The 19,159-nt window shown below is 73.7% G+C and overlaps 2 protein-coding genes across 3 annotated transcripts in view; one reads left to right on the top strand and one right to left on the bottom strand.

Moving 5' to 3' along the window:
- The window catches only part of TNNI2 (troponin I2, fast skeletal type), a 171,015-nt gene that overhangs the window by 129,880 nt on the left and 21,976 nt on the right, over nucleotides 1-19,159 (bottom strand). The window lies entirely within an intron of this gene.
- MOB2 (MOB kinase activator 2) lies at nucleotides 1,992-18,729 on the top strand (the record flags this gene model as incomplete). 2 transcript variants are annotated; one of them, XM_084251869.1, is made up of 5 exons in its annotated part: nucleotides 1,992-2,056; nucleotides 13,947-14,107; nucleotides 14,484-14,577; nucleotides 17,448-17,572; nucleotides 17,863-18,729. In XM_084251869.1, the coding sequence occupies 5 exons, from the start codon at nucleotides 2,040-2,042 to the stop codon at nucleotides 18,162-18,164; spliced, it is 699 nt and encodes a 232-aa protein (XP_084107995.1). In that variant the 3' UTR covers nucleotides 18,165-18,729. The 2 variants fall into 2 exon arrangements, with proteins under 2 accessions (XP_084107995.1, XP_084107994.1); XM_084251868.1 differs by lacking the exon at nucleotides 1,992-2,056 and adding an exon at nucleotides 11,083-11,192.

The following is a 19,159-nucleotide window of genomic DNA, read 5'->3' as shown; positions in this document are numbered from 1 at the left end:
CCCCTCAGCAGTGTGCGTCGGTCAGTCTGCCAGTGCTGCTCCCCGCTCTGTCTCTCACTCACCCCCCGCACCTCTGGCCTGTATCCCAGCTCTTGTATTCATAAATAAATAAATCTTAAAAAAAAAAAAAAGGCCTTCCCGAAGCCCCCGCCAGCCTGCACGTCCGTCTCGCTGGCCACTCTCGCGGCATAGAAGGTTGGGGGGGAGGAGCAGACGGACTCGGGGCTGGTAACCCCCCTCCCCCCAGGGTCACAGGGCGCTGCTCCTGTCCAAGGAGGGGCAGTCCTGAGTGTGCCCCAAGCGAGGCAGGCTGAGCCGCACGGTGTCCCCTTCTGCTCGCCTGCCGGCCCAGGCGGGCACAGCCGCAGCCCTGGAGGATATTCCCACGGCCCTTTGAGATGGTCTCTGGCTCCGGGGGTGGCACTTCGAACACGGGAGCCCACGACTGTGCCCCCCGCTGTGTGGGCCACGCTGCCCAGGACAGTGGGGCACAGCCTGCCAAGGGCAGGGGGTAACGTCACGCAGGGGAGTGTGCAGGGCAGGTGCTGCCGGGCAAGTCCTCCCGCTCGCTGCCCGCGCTACACGACAGGGGACCTGGCTGGCTGGAGCCCAAGGGGGCAGGAGGGGAGCAGTCAGTGATGACGACAGCACCCAAAGGCTGGCAGGGCCCTCGGGGCGCCCCCTTCCAGGGAGCCCCCGGCTGCTGCCAGTGGAGAGTGGCAGGCCCCCAGGAGGACAGCTGTGACCAGAGAAGGGCAAGGCGGCCATGTCCAGGGTGGCGACACGCTAGCCTGGCATGGACCCCACTTGTCCTGTCTGGACACTGCCCAGTAAGTGGGCGCTGCTCCTGCTTGGCCTCCCCTGCTACCTCACCCAGGCGTGTGGCAGTGCCCCTCCCACACCCCCCCAGCAGCTGAGGCAAGAAAGGGGGGACCCTGTGCCCCTGGCAGGCAGCGCCAGGGAGACTCGGGCAGCCCTGAAAGGGGGGTGGGCACAGTTCCAGCATGTAAGGGCCACGGCGGGACGCGGCAGCACCCCCCCCTTTCTGGAAAGGAGGTCGGGGGTTGGTGCTCTTAGTGCAGGCGGGGGGCCGGCCGTGCCGTTTTGCTCTCCACCCTCTTTTGGTGTCTGAACCCCCTTCCCGAGGCCCGCAGCGCTCCTCGCCCGGCGGGCATCCCGGGGCGCCCAGGCCCAGGCCTCCCGTGGGCAGCACCCGCTCCCTCTGGACGGCACCGCCGGGCCCACGACCCCGCCGGCCGGAGTCCTGGGCGAGGGCCAGAAGGGGGTCCACGCTCTCCACCCGGGACCCCAGAGCGGGCAGCTCTGCGGGGTGCAGCCCCGCCCTGCCGCTGCTCCCCGCTCTCCCACGGCCCCCGCGCCCCGCGAAGCAGCAGCCCCGGGGCCCCTTCCGAGGTGCCCGCCGCGGGGGGCCGTCCCCCCGCCGCCGCCGTCCCGCCTCCCCGGCCCGGGCCGGGCTCCGCAGGCCGCTCGGGCTCCGGCGGGGCTGGGCGGCGGGAGGCCGCGTGACCAGGCTCGCGGCGGCCCCCCAGCTCTGCGGGCCTCGCGGGGAGCCGCCCGGCGCCGGCCCGCAAGCCCCTCCCTCCGCGACGGCCACGGGGCCCCGCCGAGGGCCGCGGCTGCTCGCGGAGCCTCGGAGCGTGGGGAGCCGCGGGCGGCGCGCGGGGCGGGCTGCCTCCCGGCGCGGGGTCAGGGTGGGCGCGGGCAGCCGGGCGCGGCGCACGGGGCCGGCGGGAGGGGCGGCCGGCCGGGCGCCGGGACCGTCCGGGAGGCAGGGCCAGCCGCGTGCGGGGCGCGGGCCGGGGGCGCGGCGGCGGCCGGGGACGGCGGAGGGCGCGGGCGGCGCGGGCGGCGGGACTACACTTCCCGGCGGGCAGCGCGGCGCGGCGCGGCGCGGCGCGGCGTCACTTCCGGCGGCGGCGTGTGGGAGAGTGCGGGCGCGTGTTTACTTCCGGCCGCCGCCGCCGCGGGCCAGCGCCGAGGCCGAGCGAGTCGCGGCGGGCGGCGGGCCCCGCGCAGCCATGGACTGGCTCATGGGGTGAGCGGGCCGGGGCCGGGGCCGGGGCCGGGGCCGGGGCCGGGGCCGGGGCCGGGGGGCGCGGGGCCGGGGCCGGGGCCGGGGCCGGGGCGGGCGGGGCGGGCGGGTGCGGGCCCCGCCGGGCGTGGGCCGGGGGCGGGTCTGGGCCGGGCCGGGCCGGGCGCTGGCCCAGCCGGACGGGGCCGGGGCCGGGGCCGGGGCCGGGGCCGGGGCGCGGCGCGGGGCCGGCTTCGGGCCGGGCGCGCGGGGTCGGCCCGCGGGGAGGGCCAGCGCGCGCCGCACCTGGGCCGGCGCCGGGCGGGGCCCGCGGGCGGCGCGGGCGGCGGGACGGAAGCGCGAGGCCCGGCCGGCGAGCGCCTGTCCCGTGCGGCGTCCGCGCCGGGCGCCGAGGCCGGGGCAGGGCTGCGACCCGCGCCGGCCCTGGGGGGCGGCCCTTCCCGGCCGGGCGCGTGGTGCCGGCGCCTGCGGGGGGAGCGGGCGCGGAGGCCGTGGGGCCGGGCGGGGTGCCCCGGGAGCCGGGCGGCCGGCGCTGGCCGGAGGGGGTGGGGTCCGGCGCAGCGAGCAGGACAGCCGCGGGGAGGCCAGAGACGTGCCCAGGAGGCGGGGTGGGTGGTGACTGGGGGCGCGGGGCACTGCCGGGGGCTGGGAGGGCGCCCCGGCCCCCCCTCCTGCCGCCCTGGCGCCTGTGGGGTGCTCGGGCAGGGCTGGGCGCTGGGGAGGTGGCTCGGGACCAGGCTGACCCCGCGCGGGCGTCGGGAGAAGTCTGCCGCGGCCTGGGAAGGGGCTCCGGGAGGGAAGCGCGGGGAGCGGGCCCCGGGGTGTCCACGAGTGGGGGCCGGCCTGCGGGGGCGGTGCGGGCGCCGCGGCTTTTTCCACTGCCCAGGCGCCGTCTTGTGCACAAGCCCCCATCCCCTGCGGATGCCCGGTCTGACCGCAGCTGGCTGGGGGGGCCCCTTCCAGAGGCCCTCAAGAGACTGGTCTCCGGTGCCCCAGCCAGGCCGCAGCCCGCACTCGGCCTGGGGCTGGGGGCGCCCTGTGCTGGCGGCTGGGGGCCGTGCCCAAGGAGGACCCTCCTGTGGACCCCGGCCCAGGTGGTGCTCCAGGGCTGCCTTCAGGCGCTCTGGGGATGGTGTGGGAGGCCCCAGCGCCCGCTGCCCGTGTTGTGAAGCATGGGGGGGTGCCCTGTCCTCAGCCCTGCTCCCCGAGGAGACGCACCCCACTACTGCTTCCACAGCCTGACCCGAGGCTGAGCCTAGAGGGGTGAGGAAGCCACGGGCTGGTCCCCCAGACTTCAGCTGACCCCTGCCCAGCCCTGGCGCTTGGCGGTGGCCTCCCCCGCTACTTTTCAAAGGACATTCCGTGTTCGCTCCTTTCAGGTGCCGGTCTGGGGTGGCCGCACGCCGCACCCCATCTCTCAGGGCTCCTGTCTGGGGCCGGCTCTGTGTGGAGCTGGGGCTCCAGGTCATGCCTTAGCTGTGCTGGGCCAGGGCGGCTTCGGGGCGGCTGCTGCGGCCTTTCCAGCCGGGCCGGGTTCTTGCGCCTCAGTGGCCTGGCCATCCCCTGGCCGGACATGGTGCCGCTGCCGGGGGGCGCTGACCCCCGAGGCCAAGCCAGACTCTCCATCGCATCCCATCCGGCTCGCGAGCTCTGGTGTCTTCGAGCAAACCTTGTCTTGTCCTTTGCGGACCCTGAGACCAAAGTGCCAGGGCGCCTGGCTGCCCTGGTCCCCACCCCCACCCTGCGGGGCGCAGGCTGGGGCCCTGGCCTGCCTGCTCCCCAGGCCGTGGAGTCGGCGCACTGCCCCCCTTGGGCTTCCTCCTCGGCGCTTCTGCTGGGCGAGGGCCTGGGCTGTGCATGTGGGGGGTGGCGGGGGCACGGCTGTTCTCTCGCCTGGGCCTGGCCGGGCTTCGTTGTGGGTAGCCGAGGCCGTGCTGGGGTGCAGACCTCTCTCCACAGCTTCCTGGAGGTGTGACTGGCCGGCCGTAAAGCCGGCTTGTGTCCAGGGCACAACTGGGTCATTTTTGCTGAAGTGACAGGGTGTGTGGCCACCACCCCAGAAGGAGCTGCGCCCACTAGTCCCCGCAGCCTCGGCCACCTCCGCCCGCCTCCTGGCTGGGCTGCGCTGGTGCTGGCCGCTGGCGCCGGGCTCGCCGCGTGCTGGCCTCTGCCTCTCCTCACTGGGCGCTTCACACGTCCACGCTGCTGCTCGCGCCCTTGCCCTGTGCTGCCGGGGCTGCCCATTCAGCCCTGGAGGTCGCGCCCCTGTGGGGGGGCGCCAGGCCAGGCTGGGGAGGCCACCGCTGCTCTCCCAGCCCGTGGAGGCCACAGCCTGGCTGGGGGGCCCGGGACCCAGCGAGCAGGGCCAGGGTGGGCAGGCTGAGTCTGGGAGGGCGGCTAGAAGTTTCCAAGCGGAAACGGGGAAGCCGAGGCCCAGGAGGACTGAGTGCGCGCACCAGGCCCCGCAGGAGAGCGGGCGGAGCACCCCGCTCCTTGGCCCCCGGGAGCTGTGACCACGGGGAGCCTTCCAGGCACCGCGACCCCTGCCTGGACTGGCCTGGGGTGGCCTTCAGACCCCCTCCCAGTGCACCGCGGCCGCGGAGCCCCGTCCACGACCCCGGGCGCCCGGCCGGCATGTGCTGTCCCGTCCGCAGGAGCCGGGTAGCGGGGGCCGTCCTGCTGGCGGGGGGCTGGACGCAGACCTGCCCGAGGGGTGCACAGAGCCCCGGGGAGGGGCCAGCGAGTGTCGCTGCCCCTGCTGCCCACCCAGCTCTCCTGCGGCCGGCAGCACTGGGGTGGGGGTGGGGCTGGGGGCCACTCAGCGGGAGCCCCGCCGACCTCGCTGCCCCAGCCCTCCCGCCGCTGTTCTGGGGGATCAGGGCCGGGAACACCCAGCCCACCCTCGTTTTTTGTGCTGGAAGTGAGCGCCTGCGCCCGGGGGCCGGGCTGGGGTGGTCTCTGCCCCACGCTGCTCAAGTGCGGGCCTTGCCTGGCTGTGTTTGCTTTTCCTTCCGCACAGGATCTCCACGGCCCGCCCAGCAGCCCCCCAGCCCAGTGGCTCCGGGAGCCGGGACAATGGAAACCACACCCACAGCTGGCTGTGTCTGGGGGTGTCAGGCCGGGCATGTCGGAAGAGGCTTTGGGCTCCCTGCGCTCCACCTTCCCTGCTCCCGGGCTCTGGGGGAGGCGGTGAAGGAGCAGGATGGAAGCACCCCCGGCCCCGCGGGCAGCGCCTCACACCCTTGCGCGGGGGCGCGCGCAGAGTGGCGGGGCGGCCTGCTCTGTGGGGCCTTGTGCGTGGGGCCCCTTGGCGGCCTGAGGGCAGGGAGTCCCACAGGGGCTTCTGCGCCCGTGGACACAGGCGGTGTGCGGCTGAGTCGGGCAGCGCACCCACAGCTTGTGGGGCCGCGCTCCCGCCGGGGGTCTCTGGCTTGGGGACCGGCCTGTGGGTGTGGGGGGCTGACTGGCGGAAACACCACCAGGGCCCTCGGTGGCCACGGCCTTGGGGTTGAAGACCACCAGGCGGGAGTGGCTGGACCCAGGTCAGCCCAGCTCCCACTCCCGGCAGGCACCTGGCGGGGCAGGAGGCCGTGTGCCCTGGGTGCCACCCAGAGGGCTTTGGCCTCAGATGCTGGCCTGAAGCTGCTGAGGCCAGTGGCATGCATGCGTGCCCTGAGCCGGTCCCTGCTCCCCGTGGGGGCACCTGGCCTGGGCCTTCTGGATCCTGCGGTGGGGACGCAGGCACCCGTTGGTCACCAGTCCACGCGCTTGTTCCATGAAGGGGCCCTTTCATCTCCCCGGCTGACCGCCCCCCCAGGGCTTGGGGGAAGCTTTGCTGTCACCAAGGGGGGTTGGCCAGCTGGGGCCACCCCGGGGCTCCCTGGAGAGCAGGTGGCTGTGCTTGGGCCTGGCGGGCCGCTGGTCGAGGCTGACTTTCCAGGGGCCCGTTGGCCTGCCCGCTTGCTCCCCGGGCCGTGGGGACATGGCTGAGCCGCGCCGGGAAGGTCCCGGAAGGCGGTCATTCTGCTCACCAAGCCGCTCCGGAGCCGGAAGCTTCCAAAACAAGTTTGCCTCGGGCGGCGCCTCTCTTGCTGTCCCCTGACGGGGGTGCTGGGGCCGCACACCCCCAGTGCAGAGCTGCCTGCTGCAGCCAGGCTGGGGGAGCGGGGGCGGGGCCGCTCGGGTTGGGTTTCAGCACCACCCCACCTCGGTTAGTGCGGTGCCCCCGGGAGGGGATGGGGTGAGGCTTCACGGAGGCACCCCAGGGCAGGGACTTGCCTTCACGGCCCCTTCCAGCTGCCTTGCTCCCCGCCCGGGCTCTGGAGCAGGCCCTTAGGTGATGAGCTGGACCCCGCGGGCCTCCCACGGGCGCAGGCCAGCTGGGCACTGGGGCAGAGAGAAGGGGCCTGGGCGCCCGTGGGCCAGGAAGACCCTGCACGGCGAGCGGGTGCTCGGGGCGTCGTCAGCCCTGGACACGCCCGTCTGCGGCTCTGCAGCTTCCGCGGTGTCGCTGGCTGCGGCGACCACTTCCTGCAGCCCGTCCCCGGCCCGGCAGCGGCACCTCAGGGGCAAGCGGGCGGACCCGCAGTGGGCTAGCGGGGCCTGGAGGTGGGGCCCTGGGTGCTGCAGGCCCTGGGGAGCACACCCTGCCCGCCCCGGGAGTGTGGGCCCCGCGGCTGCAGGCAGCGGCTGGCGGGGACCCGGTCGGGTGCGCGTCACCAGACGCCACGGCAGACGCACCCGCTCCCCGCTCTGGAGCCCCTGTGCCACGCCTGGGGCGCAGCGGCCGTGGGCGCGGAAGGGCCTGGTGCGGTGCCCGGTCCCCCGGGATGCCCATCCGGCCTGTCTCTGCTGCCGCGGGAGGGGCGGGGCCTGCTCCTCGGGTTCCCGGGGCCGGCAGGGCGGGGGCGCAGGGAGCGCGGCTCTGGGGTCGCCCTCAGCGAGGAGGTGCTGCTGCTGGTTTCCGGGGCCAGCCCTGGCGCCTTCGGGCTGGCTCCCTGTGCTCTGTCCTCTGTGGCCCCGCGGCCGTGGCCCTTGGGGGACAGAGCCTGCTCCTCTGGTGCCGTCGCGCGTTCCTGCCGCCGACCGCCGGCCCTACATGGGGCTCTAGGGGGGACTGGGCCGGGACCTCTTCTCCGCCATAGGGACCTGCGGGCTGCAGGTGGGGCTGCCCCCGGCCCGGCGTCCGGGAGGCCTGTGGGCTTCTGGCCAGGCCTCGCACCCGGGCGCTCCCCGCGCAGCCCCAGGCCGGGAGGCGGGGGCTGGCTGGCTGTTGGCACCCGGCCCCGCCCTGCTGGGGTCCGCGGGGGTGGGAGCAGGCCCCTCCCCATTGGCAGGAGGCTGGCCCGCGGACCTGCTCCTGGGGGGCGGGGGGAGCCCGGGCAGTTGACGCTGCGCCGGTGCCCCTCTCCCGTGTCCGGGTCCCGGGCCCGCCGCCGCCGCTGGCCTCTGGCACAGGGAGCCGCGCTGCGTTCTGCGCGCACGGGTCGCTGTGGGGCCGGCGGCACCTGCCCAGAGCTGGGCGGTGGGCGGGTGCCCAGGCCAGGACTCGGTGCTGCCCACCACGGAGCCTGGTGCCCCAGCTCCCGTGCGTCTTGGTGCCTCTGGGGAAGGGGCCGGCCCTGCCTGCTCCTCAGGAGCTTCCACGCGGGACTGCGCCTCCCCGTGCAGGCCAGGCCGCCCGGCCCCACCCGCGCAGTGGGCACGGGGTCCGTCCAGCAGAGGCCGCCACTGACCACGCGGGGCAGCGATGCCGTCTGGGGCAGGGGTCGCTGCCAGGTGCGCCCGTCACCCTCATCAGCAGCCTGGAGGGGCCGCCCTGCTGCCTGGCCCTCACCCAAGTGGCCGCGAGCCCCGGGCAGGCGCGGCTGGACCAGCCGCCCTTCTGCGGGGGCCGGGGGTGCTCTCACCTGCGCGCCTGCCCCGCCCCACCTGCTCCTGCTGTGAAAGGCCTTTGATGGCCTCGCTTGTCCTAGCGGAGAGGCTGTGTCTGCAGGCGGCCCGTCCACAAGGCCCCTGCCTTTTCAGCGCCTCTGCCCGCGCGACACACCTCCCCGTGTCCACGGGGCTGTGCCCGAGCAGGGTGCGTGTGTGCCCGGGCCCCATCCGCGCCGGGCAGAGGGGGCTGTGCAGGCGGCCGTGGCTAGCTCTGGGTCAGGAGCCCGGGGCCAGATCTGTGGGGCCACTGGTGTCCACTAGAGGCCGTGGGCCAGGACCCAGCGACACTGTGGCCTTGGACAGTGGCCCAGGGTTGGCTCTCAGCCATGACTTCCTGGTGATGAGTTGGCACTTGACGCTGGGGGTGCCGAGGCTGGAGGCAGGGGCTGCCCTGAGGTGCCAGGAGGAAGGCAGCACCCCGCCAGCAGAGGCCGCTCCTGGGAGGTGCCCGCTCCTGAGTCTGCCTGGGCTGGGTGGGCAGGACGCGGGCCGCCAACTGTCACAGCCCGGGAATGGGGGGAACTGGGCCCGAGGGCCTGGAGGCTGGGTTGGGGAGCCCTGCTCACACTCACACCCCCACCCCCAGGCCAGCCTGGCGCCAGGCTCCCGGGGACAGAGCAGGAGAGGGACACTGGCGGAGGGGCTGGAGGTGACAGGTTGGCAGACCGGGCTGGCGGCCAGGGGTCCAGGGCCGCCAGGGACCTCAGCACGGCTTCGAGGGGCCGGAGCCAGAGCTCTCCTGTCCCAGAGCTGCACCCTCCGTGGGGCGCGCTCCCGCTTGCGTCTGAGGCGAGGCGCACCCGGCCTTGTTTCCAGAAGGTGCATGGAGGTGGGGGGGTGCCCTGAAACCCCTTGTTCTGCCGGGTGTGGTTCTGGACTTGAGGCCCTGCAGGACAGGTGGCTCAGCCCCCACTTAGAGCTGCTGGGGCGCGGCAGAGCGGGGCTGGTGTGGGGTCTTCAGACACGTGGGCAGGGACATGGCAGCAAGAGGCAGGCAGGCCCCGTGCCCCTCTGGGGCGGAGGACACAGGCAGGTGCGGGTTCTGAGGCCAGACTGGCACGTGGGCAGGGGGAGTGAGTCACTTGGGGCCTTGGAGACCCTTGAGAGCCCTCGCCAGAGGCGCCGAGGACACAGCCGGACAGGGAGGGCCCCGAGGCTCCAGGCGGAGGGGGCTTGGGCTGGGGGGGCTGTTAGAAAACTCGGCAGCCCGAGTCCAGGCGGGAATGGGGTGAGGCCAGGCACCCGCCGCCCCGTGGCGTGTCCCTGAGGTCACGCTCTGAGGTGATTTTGATCCCCGTTCCCTCGTCTGCTTCCCGGTGCCCCGCGCCCATCTCACCGGGCTGGCAGGAGCCCCGGGCGCGCTCAGCACACACTGAGGCCTTCTGGGGGCGCGGGGCTTCCCGCTCCACCCCGCAGGGAGCTCCCCCCAGGCAGCTCCCGCCCCCTTCCGAGGGGGACTGCAGCGTCCGGGGAGCGGCCCGGGCAGCCTGGGGTCCCACGGGCTTGCCTCGCAGTGGGCCCCGCCCCGCCGGCTGCCGCAGGGCGCCGCTCCTCCCGTGGGCTCCTGTCCCTCCTGCAGACTGGCCGCAGCTCAGTCCCGAGCCGAGGTTTCCGCAGCTGGGCGGGCGGGGCGCCTTGGCGGGCGGCGCGGTGCCCTTTCTGGGCCATCTGGGCTCAGCGCCTGCCCAGCTCAGCCGAGGCCAGGGAGTGAAGGGTCGGGTGTCCCCGTCCCCAGACGGCCTCCCGGCAAGTCGCCGGTGCCCCGGTGGTGGCCGGCCGAGGGGGCGGGGCGCTGGCTGTGGCCGGCGCGGCCTCGAGGGCCTCGGTGGGCGCCCAGCCCCTGCCCTGCACCGCGGTCCGCCTGCTCGTGCCCTGGGGCCCACTCAAGCTCAGGCTTTCGGGGACCCCGTGGTGCCGCAGTTGGGCACCCGGAGCCCAATGTGGCCAGCGGGGCGCCCCCAGCCCACGCCTGGTCCTCATGGTCGGACTCCCTTCCCTTTGGCTTCGCTTCGGGGATCCTCACTTCTGGTCCTCTTTCGAGTCCTCTGAGAGCTTCCAGGTCGTAGGAAACTTAAGTTCTGGGGTTTCCGGCCTTGACCTGGGGTCGGGCTCCCCCCCGTGCCACGTGCTGCGGCGGAGGGTCAGCAGCCACGTGCTTCTCGCTCCCCCCCGCACCCGACTTCCCCTCGTTCCCTGGGGGTGGGGGCCGCTGCTGCCCCCGTGTCCCGGCAGGGTGGCGGAGTCACTCCTGTCTGCCGGGAGGGCCAGGCTGGCTGCTGGGCCCAGGCAGGGGTGTGGCACGAGGTCCCTGGGCACCTGCCGGCTCCATGTGGGCCCAGCAACCACCCGGGCCCGCCCCCTGCCGAGTTGTGCGCATCCGAGCCTGAGCTGGCGGGCAGACCGCTCTGCCCCGGTCCCGTGGGCAGCCAGCCCGGCGGGGCGTCCCAGCAGTGCAGCCAGAGGCCTTGCCCTGTGGCCTGTGCCTTTGGCGTGGCCACTGCCCAGAATTGGGTTAAACTCGAGGAAGTGAAAGGTCAGGGGGCTGCAGGAACCTTGTGGGGGCGGGGTGGGGCCACGCTGGTGGGACCCCGGTGACCCGCGCCGCCCCTGCGGTCAGAACCCAGGCCACCTGGCCAGGGGCGTCCTCCCGCGGCACCCCGTGCTGCCCATGTGCGCGCTGGGTCGAGAAGGGGCCCTCACCCTCACCCTGCCCCCCGCCTTTCTGTGGAGCCTGCCCGGCACCCACCCCAGCGCCTCAGCAGCCGGGCTCCCCGAGCCCACGCCACAGTGTCGGGGTGCAGCCGGGACCCTGTCGGCCGCTGCCCTGTCGAGTCCGGGCAGGGGTCAGTCGAGGGGAGGGCGTTGGCCCGGGTGACGGCCCCTTCCCAGGGCTGGAGCCATGTCTGTCCCCACCCAGGCCGCCTCCCCAGGCAGCGGCCCGCCCTGCCCCGCCCTGGCGGCGCCACTCTGAAAAGGCCATTGAGACACTCCCCCGCCCGCCGGCCTCCCTGCTGCTCCCCTGCGGCTGCCCAGGGAGGGAGGAGGGGCACCCGCCAGTGCCCACGGCCCTCCCCGGGCTGCACAGCCCCGTCATGCTTGGAGCCCACGGCAGCTTCCCCGCTGACCGAGTGCGGCTCGGCCGGCCCCCCAAAGCTGGACTCAGCTGCAAAATGGCGCTTCAGGCAGTCGGCAGAGTCCTCGGGTGAGGGGCTGCCTGGCGGACGCGCGCAGCCTCTGCCACAGAAGCCGGCGGGTGGCGGGCTGGCACCGTCTGCAGCCACCCCGGGGTCGCCGTGCGGGGCCTCTGCTGCCATGGAGCCTCGGGGCCCAGCCAGGAACCTGGTTGGAGTGTGGTCTCCCCTGAACCCGGCGCTGGCTGCTGGCTGCTGCTGCAGGGGAGGGCGCCCCGGGCCAGGAAGGGACACGGGACCGCGGGAGTCCTGTGCACGGCCCCCGAGTCTGCTGGCCAGGTGCCCCCCCCCCATCCAGGGCCTGCTCGAGACCCGGGAAGCCACCCCCTGCAGGGTGTGCCTGCAGAGCCGGCTCCGGCGTCACCGCCCCTATTCCCGCCCCCGCGGCCTCCCCGTGGGCCAGTGCACGCACGTGGTCAGCTCGGGGCGCGCTCAGGATAGGGTGCTGGCCTGCCTTGCTCCGGGCGCCCTCGGTGCTGCGGGGCCTGGGGCTGGGTGCTGTCGGGAGACCTCTGGGGTCTTGCGCGGAGGACGGTGCGCTCTTTGGGTGAACGATGTCGTGCTCGCCTGCCGTCTGCCGGGCCAGGCCGCAAGGTACCAGCGAGCGTCCTGCTCGTCCAGGCCTGTCTCTCCCTCTAGGCCAGCATGTGGGTCGGGGTGGGGGCACCTGAGTCCTGCCACCTGTGGTCACCTGCTGTGCACGGGGGCGGGGGCCTCGCTGTGACCTCCCCGGGCCCTGCCCAGCACACCTGCCCCCCGCCGAGGGCCCTCCCTGTCTGGGCTGCAGGGCGAGGGGTGAGAGGAGGGTGTGGGCACCACGCAGAGCCACCCCACCCTGGGCCGGCCGCCTCCTCTCAGCCTCACTGTCCAGGAGCAGAACCCAGAACTGGCTCGTGGCCCGGGGGCGTGAGCCCGGCCGCGGTGGGGTCTCCCCGCCAGGGAAGAGACCCCAGCTACGTGCCCGCCGGCCGGACCCTGCTTGTGGTGACAGTGACCAGGCGCCGGCACCCAGGGAGCTGTGTGTGTGCCCCACGCCCAGCGGGTGGTGACGGGGTGTGAGTGGGGTCCTGGCCCAGGCCCTTGGAGGCCGCTGGGGAGCGGCAGGCCGGGGCCTTCCTGCAGCGCCTGGCTCTGCCGGGCTCGCGCTGGGACCTGGATCTGTGGGGCAGTGGGCGGGGCGGGGAGGGAGGGCCCAGGCCTCTGAGGCCAGGCTTGGCCCGGTGGCTCTGCGTGTGGCCAGGTGGGTGGTGCCCGGCACCCAGATGCTGCGGGGCAGCCGGAGTGGAGGCGGGCACGGGGCTCAGACCTCGGGCAAGCCCTCCCCGTCTGATGGGGTGGCGTGTGCCTCACTAGCCGAGACCTGGTGTCTGGAAGGCAGGCTGGGGGGGAAGAGCTGGTGTCTTCCTCGCCCCGTCAGGTCTTCCCCCACCCGCTGGGCACAGCCTGTTGGGTGCAGCCCGAGGCCGTGTGCGCCTCGCCTTTTAAGGCGAAGATCTGCGGGGGCACCCTGGGGAAACTTTTCCTGGCATTGGGGAGCATTTTCCTTTCCTCTTTCTCTTAAATAACCACTGGCAGCTTTTCAGAACAGAAGGACGAAAGGGCAGGGTTGGGGCAGTCGGGGAGCTGAGGCCTGCTCCACCCCCGCCTGGCCCACGGGCTGGAGGAGGCGCCGTACAGGGGGGTAAGGCCGGGGGACCCCTCCCTGCCCCATAGCAGGCCCCGCGCGCCGTCCTGAGGCCACCTGGGCAGCGCCAGGCCCCACTGGCGGCTCCTCCAGCCCCCACAGGCACCCGCGGCCGCCATGCACACACGCCCTCCCCCCCACCTGGGCCCCCAGGCCTGGAGGCTCCAAAAGAGGCGTCTTCCAGGTGCCCAGCCCTGCCCTGACCCTTGTGGCCCCCGAGGCAGGCCTGTCCTCAGCAGGGGCTCAGGCGGCGGCCCTGGGCCCTTGTGCACGGCCGTCTCATTACCACCCGAGGCTTCCTGGCCCGCGCCGGGCCGCAGACGTCTGTGGGCTTCTTTGCGCTGCGTGGAGAACCGTTGGCGTGAGAGCCGGGCTCAGGCCGCTGCTGCTGGGTCCTCCTTCCGGCCCCCGCCCGGCCCTCCGGAACCCAGGCTGCACCGCAGAGGCAGCCTCCACCCCGCTCCGGCACTGCTCCTGGGAGGGGCACCTCCAGCTGGGCCGCAGGCGGGGCAGAGCCCTCTGGGACCCCCCCTCGTCGTCCCTGTGGGCTGGTTCTGGGACGCATGTACCCCACCCCCCGGGGGGCCCGCCCCGGGGGGCCCTCAGCGCCAGAACTCGGGCTGGGCGTTTGGTGGCGGAGGTCCGCGCTGTTCGGACAAAGCAAAGACGTTTGCTGTGCGCGCAGCCGCCGGCGTGGGGGGCGTCTGCGGAAAGGGCTGTTCTCCCGCGCCAGCCGGTCTCAGTGGGGGGCGGCCAGCGCGCTGAGCTAAATGGCCGCCGGGCTGCGGGGGCTCAGCTGGGCGGCGGGCGGGCCGTCCGCTCGGGGTACCTGGTGGGGCGGGCCTGGCTCCAGGCTCCAGGCCCCAGGACGGGGCGAGGGTGCTGAGCAGACCCGGGCGGCGGCGGGGCCTTCATCCCCACGGAGCTGCCCGCCGAGGCCACTGCGCCCCGGCGGGGCTGGACGGCCCGCCCCCGCCCCCAGCTTCGGGCCCGTGGCGGCAGCCGGCCGCGGGAGGAGGGCGGGGTGGGCGCAGGCCGCCGTCCCCTCGCCCGGCCCGAGCTGAACCGGCCCCTCCGGCAGGAAGTCTAAGGCGAAGCCCAACGGGAAGAAGCCCGCGGCGGAGGAGAAGAAGCTGTACCTGGAGCCCGAGTACACCCAGTCCCGCATCTCCGACTTCGCCTTCCGGGAGCTGGTGGTGCTGCCGCGCGAGATCGACCTCAACGAGTGGCTGGCCAGCAACAGTGCGTGGGGCGGCGGGCGCGGGGCGCTGCGGGCGGGCGGGGCGGCCCCGGCGGCTCGCCCCACAGCTGGCAGTGGGGGGCGGACGGCCGTGAGGCGCTGGCCCCGGGACTCGGCAGGGCGCGGGCGCTCCCCTGGAGAGCGGTGGCGGGCGCGGGAGGGGCCTTCCGTGGGGGCTGGGAGCTCAGGGAGCCCGGCCCCGCGGTGGGGGGGGGTGCCGGTCCCCTCCTGGGACGTGACGCAGGCGTCCAGGCCGCGCCCCTGAGCGGGCAGAGCCACGGCCCTGCTCCCCACGGCACCCACACCAGCTGCCGGGGCGGACACGGGGCCGCCTCTGCGGGCGCGCAGGCTCACTCCAGGCCTCCTCTCCGCTGGCAGCCACCACGTTCTTCCACCACGTCAACCTGCAGTACAGCACGGTCTCCGAGTTCTGCACGGGGGAGGCCTGCCAGACCATGGCCGTGGGCAACACGTGAGTCACCCCTGCTCCCGCAGTCGCCGTCCCCGGGCCTGGAGCCGGGAGCCTGCCGGGGGCCGGCGGGCGTGTTCCGGAGGGGTGCCCAGCGGTCTCCTGAGCCGGCAGGCGGCTGTGCTGACGTGCGGTCGGGCGGGGGCCCGTCCCAGAGCCGCGAGGCGCGCTGTCTCCCGGCCCTGGTGAGCTGCCCGCGGGCGCCGAGGCCACAGCGCCGTAGCAGGACGCTGCCGTCAAGGGTCTGCCGGGCCCGGGCGGGCTCTGCTTGGGCGGGCCGTCTGCTCTCCTGAGAGGGCCCGGCCTCCACACGGGCAACGGCAGAGCGGCTGCAGCGACGCCCAGGCACGGACCCTGCTTGAGGCTGGCCCCCGGGGCAGTGCCGGCGGCAGCCGCTCACCACTCCCTGCCTGCGGAGCGCATGCGCCCAGCACGTCACAGGAGGCTCAGCTGGCGGGCGGTGTGGGCACCAGCTCCGGGGAACTGGGCAGGACATGGGCGTGGGGTGGAGCGGCCTCCATGGGCAGAGCTGGGTGAGGTGCCGCACGCGAGCACGGGCACGCTGGGAGGACGTGGCTGTCGCACACCCAGTGGCGTATTGGGTGGCCGTGGGGTCCGAGGGTGCAGCACTGGGGTGGGTGGGCTCGGGGCACCGAAAAGGAGGCCGGAGAGGGGACCCGTGGGCGTGAAGGGAGGTGGACACACGGGCACACAGACAGGCCCAGGCAGAGCGGCGGGGAGAGCCAGCGTGGACACGGCAGGACAGGGGTCCCCAGGTGGCTCGTGTGGAGGCGGTGCCTGGGCAGCTGGACGGAGCCACAGAGGCACCCGGTGGCGCCCCGCTCACAGGCTGGCAGGAGGGGCGCACCCACAGCGGACTGCACGGCGAGGCAGACGCCTGGGCACACGGCACCTGGAGCACCCAGCACAGCCCCCTGTCCCAGCGCCCTCTCCAGCGGCGGGCGCTGGGCGGGGAGGCAGCAGAGTGCGGAGCCTGCCCGCCCTCTGGCCCCGCACGCAGCCCCTCGCCAGGGGAGCGGAGTCAGTGACAGCTCCTGCGCCCCTCCCGCCCGAGGGGGCACCTCAAAGCCGCTAGAAGGTGCTCCGGGGTGAACTCGGTGAAAGTGAGGGGCCCCTGCCTCGCGGGAGGCAGCTGACCGCGGCGGGGCCTTGGGGAGAGCAGGCGCTTATTTTGGAAGAAGAAAGATCTCGAAATAACTTCAGCTTCCATCTTTAAACAGAAAGCGAGCAAAATCCAAATTGAGCAGGAGAAGCAGGCGCGGCCATCGCTGCCCTGACTTCTGGAAACGGTAGTGCTGTAGAGCAGCCTTGGGCGCCAAACTGTTGTAGAGCAGCCCCGATGCAAAACGGGCGCCTGACTGGGGGGCCTCACCGCCCGCTCAAAAGGACTTACCCGTGCTCCACTGCAGGCGCTCGCGAAGGTTCATGAAGGTGTATTGACAAGGGCAGGGGAAATGAAATGCACAGCTCAGGGAGAAAAGCGGGAGACAACGTTTTAAGTGCGTCCGCCCCGATCCGCCGCTCAGGAATCCCAAATGGCGCCTGAGAGCTGCCGCGAACAGGAGCGTGAAGCCAGGAGGCGAGCGACAGAGCGAGGGAGACCCCAAGGCCCACGTGTCTGGTTTTTATACCCAGCCTGGCTGCCCAACTCCACCCCCAGGTCCCAGCCACCTCCCTTTGGTGGTGACGGGATGTGTCCCTCCCAGTGTCTTGATGGCTTTGGTCTGGAGTGGGGGTGGGGCCCACAAAGCCTGCCTGGGATTAGCTCGGGGCATCCCTTCCCCCTAACAGGAGGAGGGTCCATGGCGGCCACAGCCGGCTCCTTGGTCTGTGGCCGTGGCGAGGCCGACAAAGGTGGGGGCGCTGCAGGGCGCACGGGCAGCGGGTGGCTCCACGGACACAAGTCCTACGCGGGGATGCAGGGCCGTATCCTGGCGGGCGCGCGGGGGGCTGTGCGGCGGGCACGGGGTGAGGGGCGAAGGCCACGTGTGAGAGAGACACGCGGGTGCACTCACGTGCACTGCCCTGCCCTCCGCAGCACGCCCAGACCCCAGCCCCCGGGCGCCAGGTGAGCTGAGGGCGGCTTGGGGCGGAGACAGGCCCTGGTGCCCGCTAGGCGGGGCTGGTGCTGGAGCCCAGCAGGCCCTCGCCCCGAAGCCGCTTGGCTTTTCTCGTGGCTGGGTCAGGCCGTCCGTGAGGAAAGGGGTCTCCGTGTCCCGACCACAGGCCTGGCGGGCTGTCTGGAGCCAGCGGGGCCCTGAGCCCTGGCACTGGGGAGCTCGGGGAGCCACAGGGCCTGTTCCTGGGTCGGTCTGCGGCCTGTGCCCTTAGCCGCGTGAGGGTTGGGGCCAGCAGAGGGGCATCTGCGCGTCGCCTGGAGCCGGGGTCGGCCAGGGCAGAGGCGGGGGCTCAGTCACAGATGCAGGTCCAGCCCTGGGGCCCACGGAGTGGCCAGGCTACCTGGTCCCCTGTGGGGCCAGCAGACACCCGCAGTGAGGTCAGGGAGGCCCTGGCCGCCATCCCCAGGCTGGCTGCCCGGGGGGTGCTTGGGTTGGGCACCGGGGCCAGGTTTATCCAGAGGCCACTGTGCTCCCCCGGCCTGTTGGGGTGGGGGCTTCAGTCAAGAAGCTGTCGGTGGCCTTGAGAGCAGACCACCTGCCCTGCAGCGGGTGCCCAATGTCCCTGTGGCGGCACAGGCGCTCCAGGGCAGGGTCTGCGTGGGCGCCGTCCTGACCAGCCGCAGACCTCCCCGGCAGCAGCTGCGGGTCTCTGGGGGCTCCCGGAGGGGCTGCACACGTGAGCCGGGGCTGGTGTGGGCCCCCGTGGTGCTGACGGCCGCGCTGATCCCACAGACAGTACTACTGGTATGACGAGCGGGGGAAGAAGGTCAAGTGCACGGCCCCCCAGTACGTCGACTTCGTCATGAGCTCCGTGCAGAAGCTGGTGACCGACGAGGACGTGTTCCCCACAAAATACGGTACGTGCGCGGCTCGGCCGGCGGCCAGCACGGAGGCACCTCTCCCGGGGCGTGCAGCCGGCGGGCTCTGAGGCGGCACAGTGGGCCCTGGGGCGTCAGGTGCCCCAGGATGGCACCTGGCCAGCCGCTCTGTGGCCTCTCTGGAACTCACAGCCCCAAGGCCCAGTCTGCTTGGGACAGCGCGTGGCGGGGCAGCAGCCAGTGGCTCCCGTGGAGACCCCGGCGGGGTGGGGGCGCGCGGGGCGGGGCGGGGCGGGGCAGGCCCGTCCCGCTGACCCTCCGTCCCACAGGCCGCGAGTTCCCCAACTCCTTCGAGGCCCTGGTGAAGCGGATCTGCAGGTACCTGTTCCACGTGCTGGCGCACATCTACTCCGCGCACTTCAAGGAGACGCTGGCGCTGGAGCTGCACCCGCACCTCAACACCCTCTACGTGCACTTCATCCTCTTCGCCAGGGAGTTCAGCCTGCTCGACCCCAAAGAGACCGCCGTCATGGACGACCTCACGGAGGCGCTGTGCCGTGCCGGGGGCCGTGCCGGGGACGGGGCGGGGGGCGGGGGCGCGGGGGCACAGAACCACGTGAAGGAGAGGTGAGCCCGGCCGGCGTGCGCGTGCAGAGACGGTGCGGCGGTGCTGGTGGGCGCCTGTGGGCGCGCGTGCCGGGCACCTGGGAGGGAGGTCTCGCGGGCTCACAGCCGGCGGACGGGGCGGCCCCCGCGGGCCTGTGTGCCGGGTGCGCTTGTCAGGAAGACCCTCGGGCTGATTCCTTCGCTCCACAAGCGTTTCTGCGCCTGAGCGCGGAGTCCCCTTCTGGGGTTTCTGCCCCCCGGCTGCACGGCCCGCCCGGCCCTGGGGGGGCGGCCTGGGGGGGAGGCCGCTGAGAGGCGGCTTCCTCGGTGGGGGGGGCTCGGGCCGCAGGCTTGTTCCCGCTTTCTCGTTTTGTCTCGGGTGGGGATGACCGGGGCCCTCCATCTCTCCCCGGCCTCGGCCCAGCTGGCTCTGGCGGTTGGCAGCTCAGGACGGGCGGGCGCAGGGGGAGGCCGGGGGTGGGGGGTGCGCATGGCTCCGTCCCGGGAGGGCCCGCGGGCGCGGCGGGCTCAGGTGGGCCTGGGTGGGGTGTGCGTGCTCGGCTCCCTGTCCAGCCCCAATAAAGAGCGTCTCTCAGGTCAGCCTGTGTGTGGTCTGCCGCGTGACCCGTGAGGGCCCAGGGCGGTAGGAGACGGGGCCTCGCAGGGCCCCCCAGGTGGGCATTCCCGGGGCCACCTTCATGCTGCGGCCTCGCCCCTGCTGGTGACCGCCCTTCCTCCCACCCAGGCGCTGTCCCCTGGCAGCTGGGGACAAGCTGGGGTCCGTCCTCTCGGCACCCCCCTGCAGGTGCACGGGGCAGCGGCAACGCCCTAGGAGCTGGGCCAGCCCGCCCGCTGACCGGCACAGACTCCGCCCATCACCTCGGGGTCCAGCGCCCCCCACTGCAGGAAGGCCGGGGCTCCCGGGGCACGTGCCCTGGCCCCTGCCAGGTTTCGAGCCTAGGAAGCTGCAGCCCCCGTCGCCGGGCGTGTCCAGCCTGAGCCTCTCGCCTCATCCCGCTG

Source organism: Talpa europaea (genome assembly GCF_964194135.1).
Source record: "Talpa europaea genome assembly, chromosome: 1".
Lineage (NCBI taxonomy): Eukaryota > Metazoa > Chordata > Mammalia > Eulipotyphla > Talpidae > Talpa > Talpa europaea.
Note: the sequence above shows the minus strand (reverse complement) of the source record. Positions and strands in the feature narration are given on the sequence as shown.